We start from the raw sequence: 8,480 nt of genomic DNA, 5'->3' as shown, positions 1-8,480 counted from the left end.
CGGCGTGACCTTGGCCTGTGGTCTGAACTGGTACAGTGAGAGCCCTGCCAGGAGCAAACCCCGCCCCCGCCACTGTTCCCCTCCCCCCTGATTGCACAGGAACCCGGGGCACTGGACCCCTAATTTCCAAACCCCGAGCACCTGGGCTCCGAGTCAGGATGCTGGGCGGGGTCGGGCGACGACTGCCCCCTAGCTGGAAGGCACACCAGCTTCCACCCTCCACGGTCCCCTCTGACCCAGAGGAGAGGACACCAGATCTTGGGTAACAATGGAGCCCGCGGCGCGCGGCGGGCACCCGAGCATGCCAGGCGCCCAGCAGCGCGCCCCTTTACCGGGCAGGGAGGCCGGGTGGGGCCGCAGCACAGCCTCGCCCGCGCCAATCTACTGACTCGGCTCTACGTGGCAGCGACACTGCCGACCCTCGCCCGGCTCCGGGGTGCGTCCCCCACCCCTGCCGCGCCTTCCTCAGCCCCTCCGGGCCTGTCCCGCAGCGTCCAGGGGCGCCCTGCTGCTCCTGCCCCAGGTCACTACCCGGCCGCCTCCCGGGCGTCCGGAGTTAGGAGCAGCAGCCGCTACCTCCCGAGCGCCCTGCACGCCTCGGCGGCGGATCCCCAAGATCCTGGGCTGGGACCCCCCGGGGGTCCGAGCGAGCACGCCTAGGTGGGCCAGCTCGACCCTGGCTCTGCCACCGACCTCGACGCCCCAGACACACCCGCCAGCCCGCCCTGGGCGCGGACCCCCGGCGCCTCCCTTCCCGGGAAGGTCCCAACAGGGCCTGCGGGAGAGACGGACAGACGCACGGGGAACGCACACGGAGGGAAACTTGTTCCTCCCCGTCTCCTGTCAGGCAATTGCTGGCGAGCCCGTGCGGGGAGAGGGGCGGGAGGAAGCGAGGGAAGGGCTCCAGAAGGGGAGGGGAGGAGGAGGTGGGGGAAGCAGGGGTGCTGCAGTTGGTGAAACAACTCCGTCTCCCGCTCATCTTTTCATTGCTTGCTCCTCTCCTTCGCGCAGACACCTCGGACCTCCCCTGGGCGCCAGCTCCTCGGCTCCAACGCGTCCAGAAACAAGCCGGATTTTTTTTTTTCTTTCTTTCTGGAAATTGGCGTTGGTGTGCGTTTCTCTACGTCTCTCCTCCTCCCACCACCACCACCACCCCCCCTTTTTTTTTCTGAGACATGGCCCGGGCAGTGGCTCCTGGAAGAGGAACAAGTGTGGGAAAAGAGAGAGGAAACCGGAGCTAAATGACAGGATGCAGGCGACTTGAGACACAAAAAGAGGAGGGTTTCTCTCGGATCACGGCATTGCCTCGCCGCTTTCCTTTCTCCAAGACGGACTGAGGATTTTACAGCTCTGGGAGGAGTGGAAGCGCTCCTGATTGTTGAGATCGCCCCGGTGCTCTGTTTTCCCTGCACGTTCGGTTCCCCCGCGTCTGCCCGGGAACCCAGCGAAGGGAGGATGGAGAGGGGGCTACCGCTCCTGTGCGCCGCGCTCGCCCTGGTCCTCTCGGCGGCCGGCGCTTTTCGCAACGGTAAGTGACAGGCGGAGACGCGCGGCCACGGGGGTGAACCCGGCTCCAGGCTGCCCGCGTCCGGACCCCGGACCCGCGCCCAGCTGCCGGGATCCACCGCGGAGAGCCGCCTCCTGGGCGAAGGAAACTTTTATCCAGGCGGAGAAATCAAGCAATAAGATCAGTCGGTGTAGGGCAGGGAGATTTCAAGTGCTCTGGCTCCCTCCCGAAGTTGGTTGTTTGGCCGTGGAGGTTTTCCTACCTCCGCTACAAGGCAGAACTGCTTACCTTCCCAGAGCAGCACGCCAATTATCTTAATAATGTTTCCTCCCAAAGGCAAATTAGATGAGACGCCCTTTCAGAAATCTGATGGCTGTTGAAAGTTAATGAACACTTTACCAGGAGAACTTCCTGGTTCTCGAGCAGCTCCCCCGAACTGTTTCCTCTGGTGGGTGCCTGCAGGAGATAGCGGTTTGCTGGTGGATGTAACTCCCTCCTCCGCTTTTGTAAATGGCCCTGATCTGTCTGGAGTATGAATGAAAGTTACATCGTGTCAGTAAAGGAATCTGATATATACAGTGTAAGGCACCAGGATATCTGAAAATCCCCAACCTAGTTGCAGCTTCCACTTAGCTTTTAAAACCACTCACTGTTAAGTAAATGGAAGACCGTGCTGGGTTATAAACAGTATCCTGTAACCTAAATAGTGTGTTTTAAAATGGGATCTGGTTGTAGGCATGTTTGACTTACACGGTAAAGTAGGTGGAAGCAAGGGGATGGCATTATCTTTACAGTAAGTCAAGATACAGCAATTATTATTAACTAATTATCAAATATTTACTTTTGTCTGGCTTAGATTTCAATCAGTAATTAGAAGGAAAGACCATCCGCTACTTACGGTGGTATATTGTTTTAATAAGAGACCACAAGTGGAGGAGTTCATACCGAGAGGAATGTAAATCACATCTTTACGATGGAAGTTAATCTTTCTAATATGCTTTCTGGAGGTTTCGTGATTGAAGCAATCGATTTCCCCAACAGCTACCAAGCAGTGTTCTAAAAGATACACTTGGAAGCAAAACACACACACACACAATTGTGAATGTGGAGTTCAATTTATTAATGAACCTCGGATGATGGCATCTTCCTATAGTCTGGCAGGGAACGAAATAACATTCACTCCAATTGAAAGAGCTCAAGTGGTTAGACTTTAGAAATTACAGCAACCCAACCTCTGCCTCCACAACTCTGGAGATTAAATCGGTGGTGGTGTTCATAGGATGGATTTGAAATCCAATGCAAATAGCTTTCAGACTTTAGGTTGTGAGCTCCATATGTCTGTGTGTGGGGGTGTATGTGTATGTACCTACATGAGAAATATATATACTTCTTAATTTTCTTCACAGAAATCTGGGGAAGGCTGAGACCCTGAGCTTCAGTCGGTGACTTGACTAGTTAAACCCATGTTGCTGTGCTTGCAGGGACCAGAGCCAGTTAATGCCTCTGTAGCTCAGCAGACCTCTTCCAGCCATGTCCACCTCCTCCAAGTACCAGGGTCTGCTAAATTAATTCATTAACCTTATTTAGGACTAATGGTCCAGAATCGTTAGAAACTGCTCTTTCTTAATCAACTGTTAGAGAGATTTAACAGAGCCAGGGAGTCTAGGAGTCCGCATTATCTTATTACACTGTCACTTTCTCAGAAGTCACAGATTAAAGAGCTCTGGTGTGGTACTGAATCCACCTAAATGTCTTCTGAAGTGACTCTGTCGAGTGGCTACAAGCAGTGCTGTTTTATTTCACTCGTCTAACAGATGCCAGACACTGCCATGATGTTTGTACAGAGCTGGAGGAGACTTAATGAGATGGGGTCGCTTTCCAAGTTTTCTGCACATTTAAAATAATGCAAGAGCCTCGGCAGAATCACGTAACAGAGCCCAATATGATCATTAGCTGAGATTCTGAACTCCGGTTACAACATCATTTCTTCTTGGCAAACCTTAAGCTTCTAAAAGCCAAGGCAAAGGAAACCCATATAAGGCTACCCCCAGTCTAAGAAACAAAGTCAAAAACATCTAGCAATTGAGAAAAACAATGTAACTTATATTATCTTCTTTTTAATTTATGGGAAATGATTTCTGTAATGCATGTAGCTTTATGTATTTTTGATGTACACTTCATCTTTCATTTCCATTTGACCTGGTTTTCCTGTAATAAAATTCTGTAGATTTATAAATTCATGCTGAGAGCAAAGAATGCCATTCGCTTTCCACAGGGAATCTATTAGATGCAATATTAAAATCTATATATACCATTACTGAAAATTTGTGATTGATAGGCTTATATATTTCACTGCTTTCATACCTGTTCCTCTTACATAGTTTATGCACCAAATTTTTATTGCTCGAAATTAAGCATCAGTAAATGTGGCAGCATTGCAGGCTGAGGCTCTCCAATATGAAATCCATCATTAAAAGTGACAATGAGGGTCCACACTGAACAATAAAGCAGCCCAGAGACTGGTTTCTTTGGCTCTTAGTGAATCACTTTGGCTTTTGGGTTTTTTGGAAGGAAGGCTCAAAGCTTGTTAGCTCACCTTTCCTAAACTGTGACAGTGTAGCTCATCATATGTGATACCCAGACCTCCCTGTGGTGGAGCTTTTTTCCAACTTGTAGGTAATTAGAATTAATGCTGTGTAGCTATTTATTTTTCTTTCTGCCCAGTTACTTTGATCTGGTCTCCAAGACTGAGCAACTTGGAGCAGTAGAGCAGAATTATTTCTGCTTCACCACATATACTTTGTTCTCTGATGATCTGGATCTCAAAAGCAGAGATAACTCAAAATCACTTAGGTTTACAGGCAGATAAAACAACAACAAAAGGTCTGGCTCTAAGCCAATTGAAATCCTGGATGACAATCCCCACTGATCAATGACACAGACCAGGCTTATCATCAAAAAGCAACACAAAGGGTCAAATAGCATCTTTTAGTCGCCTTCACTTAGAACTTGCTCCTTAATGCAATTACACTTCTGGGGGGATAATTAAGTCTAGCAGAGGCTCCCTGGGGACCATGTTAACATCCATTGAGGGGACTTAATGTTTTTAATGCTAGAAGACCTTTTTCTTGGGAGGGAACTTTGTGTGGGGTGGGGGTGGAGTCCTATCAGATCTCAGTCCGCTCTCCTCCTGAACCGACTTCCTGAGATCAAAGAGTGTCCTTTGGTGGCGTGTTGGTATTGGCGCCACCTGAAGGACCTGCAAGCGCCTCTTGGAGCTCCCCTTAAAGAGTTATGGAATGTTTAATAACCGGTCATTTATATGTAAATTTAGAATACCTAACTGGTTGTCAGGAAAAGGTCTACTAAAATATTATTTTTATTGCAGATAAATGTGGAGATACTATAAAAATCGAAAGCCCCGGGTACCTTACATCTCCTGGTTATCCTCATTCTTATCACCCAAGTGAAAAATGTGAATGGCTGATTCAGGCTCCTGACCCATATCAGAGAATTATGATTAACTTCAACCCTCACTTCGATTTGGAAGACAGAGACTGCAAGTAAGTGAGAATGTTTGAACAGGGCGCCACAGCACCATCTAGTGGGCGCAGGTGTCTATGGGGGGGGGGAGTCTGTGAACCACCTAGAATGTAAATGGATCCAGGAGGGATTCTGATCTAGGCCAGATCATGTGTCAATGGTATGGAAATTAAATTATGTTAAGTGATTTCTGAGTTCCCTAAACCAGGGAGATTATATTTAAATGTGTAATTTCTCATACTCTTTTTTCCTGTTAACACTTTTGGTTTTGGAACTCGTTTGTTAAGAAATGTATATATATGCGTCTTTTTTTCCTGGAAAGGTGAAGAATTAGAAACCCAAACTCTCACTTGAGTTCTTACTAAATATCGTAGGTCACGCTCATATAGTGCATTGGCAGATGGTGAGGTCGGGTATTTTTTTTAAACAAATCTGGGGCATGTTTTGTGATCTAAGAACTGTGTTTATCTTACTGAGTTTGACGTGACCAAAGCAAATGGTCATTGAAAAAAAAAATGAGGACTATAGGGTAAGTCTAATGAGGGATTTTTATAGTAGATTAATAACTGCAGATCTCTTATGGAACATGCTAAAAGAACTGTTAATTCACGATGAATATAATGTTTGTTCATGTGCTTTTGCATTCCTATCTCCTGCTATGGTTAAGTTACTAAGCATGAAGTTATACCAGGTTTCATTATTATGAAAACATTCTCACTAGAGGGACAGTCTAAATTATATTTCCTCACTTCGTATGAAAGAACTGTGTGTAGGTTTTGCTTTCCACAGTTGGAAAGTATGTTTGAACATTGCAAGCGGCAGTCCACTCAGATCCAGGTTTGCTTTTCTCACTGGACATCCATGCAGCAGACCACCTGTCTCTGTCTTTATCTGTGTCATCCCGTTCTGGCACACTGCACATGGTGTATTCTCCAGAGACTTGAACCTGAATAACAACCTTCAGTGATGTTTAGATATATAGTTTTAGCAAAGGCAAGTAATCTATTTAAATCTCACTTCTAAAGTGTTTCTCAAAGACTGATATGTTTTCCCAAGTTTTCAAATGAGTTACATTATTTAAGATATTTTCTTTGCCAACACATAACCCTTTTAGAGAAGAAAAGAATAGTATGAAAATATGCAAGAAGTCCTCAAGAACCTGTTGGTTTGGTGGGGTAAACTAGTTTTTCATGGTCAGGGAGATGAGGTCATCTGGTTAATTCAACATCTGGTGCCTGGAGAATTAGCATACATTCGTGTCCTGTTGGTCAATTTCCAAATAATCAGTGGAACACTACAGGTAAAATTATGCCAATTTCAATTGAATCTTTGTTCTGTGATTCAGAAGTGCTTCAGGGCATTATATTGACTTTTTAATCTTGTGTGAAGGTTGACATTAATAGAGTGTTCCAGTAACTTCTTGGAAACAGGGAATTCTTTTTTTTTTTTTTGGCCAGTATTCTGTATGGTGGTTTTTACAATGTCAGTCACCTAGACAAATTGGAGACTTGTTTTCCATTTCATTTTATTTTGTTTTGTTTTATGTTTTGCATTTTACCAATACTTAAACTGCTATAGGAGATATTTTTAAGAAACTCTGGTAAAACACACTCAAGTAATAACATTATTCCTCAAAATAAGATGCTGTTAGATTTCAGTAAACTCATGCTTACTAATTCCTGATCTGAGAGTTTTGACCATGTATATATGTAATATAACAGTTAAGGAATTCAGAATAGTTATTAGCAGTGGTATGCTGGTCAATGTTAACAACTGGATCTAGGGAGGGGATAGGTCAAGTCCTGATCTGTGATATTTGCCGATTTCTGTAGTGTAAATATTCCTACCATGGCCAGTTTCAAACTACAGTGATGTCACTGTGCACAGACTTGCAAAGAACTGTGTACATCTGGTTCTCGTGAGCTGGTGTGAGCCAGCTCCAGCACCCAACTGCATAGGAGTGTAAGAAGGGGAAGCCAGTTGAATGAGATAATGTGTGTAAAGTGTTTACAAGTGTCTGGCACGCAGCAAGCCTTAAATAATTCTCTGCCATATCATGATGTGAGGTAGAGTATGGTAGGATGGGGGGAGCAAACTTTTTTGTTAGTTTTGTTATTTAAAGATGATAAGAACAGGGATAATTATAACTCAGAATAAGGGACCCTTTAAGTGATATCAGCAAGAAACTGACAAGGCCAAGAAGATTGTTTCTGTAATTATGATGGTGAGTTTTGTTTTTGTTTTTTAATGCTACAGAATAAGGTGCTTTTTTAATTGTAGCAAGTGAGTATTTGTTCTCTGTGAAGGAGCCATCTCCTGCCCAGTCTTGAAGACTGATACCTTTAGCTTGATATGGTCAATGGAGATTATGGCCCTGGAAAATATCTTTGTGCCATGTTTCCAAGTGGTGCTACCTGATTGTTTTATCAATGAAAATTCCAAAAATGATATAGAAAGACCAACTTAAGACATTTGCCATCACTATCTTTCCTGACTGGTCCACATGACTCCTGGTTATTGTTGAAGGTTACAGCTGAAAGTTCTACACATGTGGCACAATTATCTCCTTTGGGTTGTGAGAAGAATCCACAGCTTTAAAATCTACAGGGGGTTAGAATTCCCTAGCAAAATGGAAAGCACCAGAAACTCCTGTAGGAATAAATTCATAGACTTCCAAAGTTTATGTTGGATGTGCAAAAGTATAGATTTTGGGGGTTTGGTGGATTGTGGGGTTTTTTAGTTTATATTAAGCTACTTCCAAAAATGTATTTGAGATGACACATCACGTTTAGAGAACTGGGAAGCTTTTACTTATCATTTCTGTTAAGAACAAGCCGTTTGTCTTATTTGAGATATTTAATGTCTTTCCTTGTCTCAGCTATATTATATGTCTAATAGCAGTAAAAAGTACTTGCTGTTCCCGTTTTATAGTAAGATAAAATAGGGTAGTGGATATGAAAGCCCTTTGAAAAGCTAGAAGCTCCCCTCAGAAGCCGTTATTATCATTCTTAGGATATCTTTAACAACTTGGTGATTGTTAGAACATTTGGACATAGGAAACTAAGCAAACTAAATGTGTTAATCCAATAATGGGGATGATCCGCATACAATACATCCTGCATTTCTCTTGAAACTGTCCGTATTCGAATAGTCAGCTTTCATAATGGGAGCGCTCAAGAAATTGATTCCTTCACAATTTGCTTATTGCAAAACATCCTGGAGACCCAAGTAAACAATTGTTTCTTCGAGTGTAGGAATAAATAAGTAATTAAATAGCCAAGCGCTGGTAGGAAAAATACCTTTATTTCTATTTTATTGTTTTCTTTATCATGAAATTAAAATATTCTCTCATAATTTTAACCATACAGTGAAATGCACACAATCACATATTTTCATGTGAAGAGTACCAGGACTGGCCCAGTACATAGTC

At 44.3% G+C, this 8,480-nt stretch overlaps 1 protein-coding gene across 4 annotated transcripts in view; it reads left to right on the top strand.

Annotated features, from left to right (window-relative positions):
• Positions 1 to 341: 341 nt before the first annotated feature.
• NRP1 (neuropilin 1) overlaps positions 342 to 8,480 on the top strand; it is a 138,940-nt gene continuing 130,801 nt past the window's right edge. For all 4 annotated transcript variants that reach the window (XM_024766088.1, XM_024766079.1, XM_024766075.1 and 1 more), the window contains exons 1-3: positions 342 to 436; positions 1,012 to 1,528; positions 4,896 to 5,070. In XM_024766088.1, the coding sequence (XP_024621856.1) occupies positions 1,456 to 1,528; positions 4,896 to 5,070 (248 nt within the window). In that variant the 5' untranslated portion in view covers positions 342 to 436; positions 1,012 to 1,455. The remainder of the gene's footprint in view (positions 437 to 1,011; positions 1,529 to 4,895; positions 5,071 to 8,480) is intronic.

Source organism: Neophocaena asiaeorientalis, unplaced genomic scaffold (assembly GCF_003031525.2).
Source record: "Neophocaena asiaeorientalis asiaeorientalis breed wild unplaced genomic scaffold, Neophocaena_asiaeorientalis_V1.1 scaffold217, whole genome shotgun sequence".
NCBI classification, from domain to species: Eukaryota; Metazoa; Chordata; class Mammalia; order Artiodactyla; family Phocoenidae; genus Neophocaena; species Neophocaena asiaeorientalis.
Note: the sequence above shows the minus strand (reverse complement) of the source record. Positions and strands in the feature narration are given on the sequence as shown.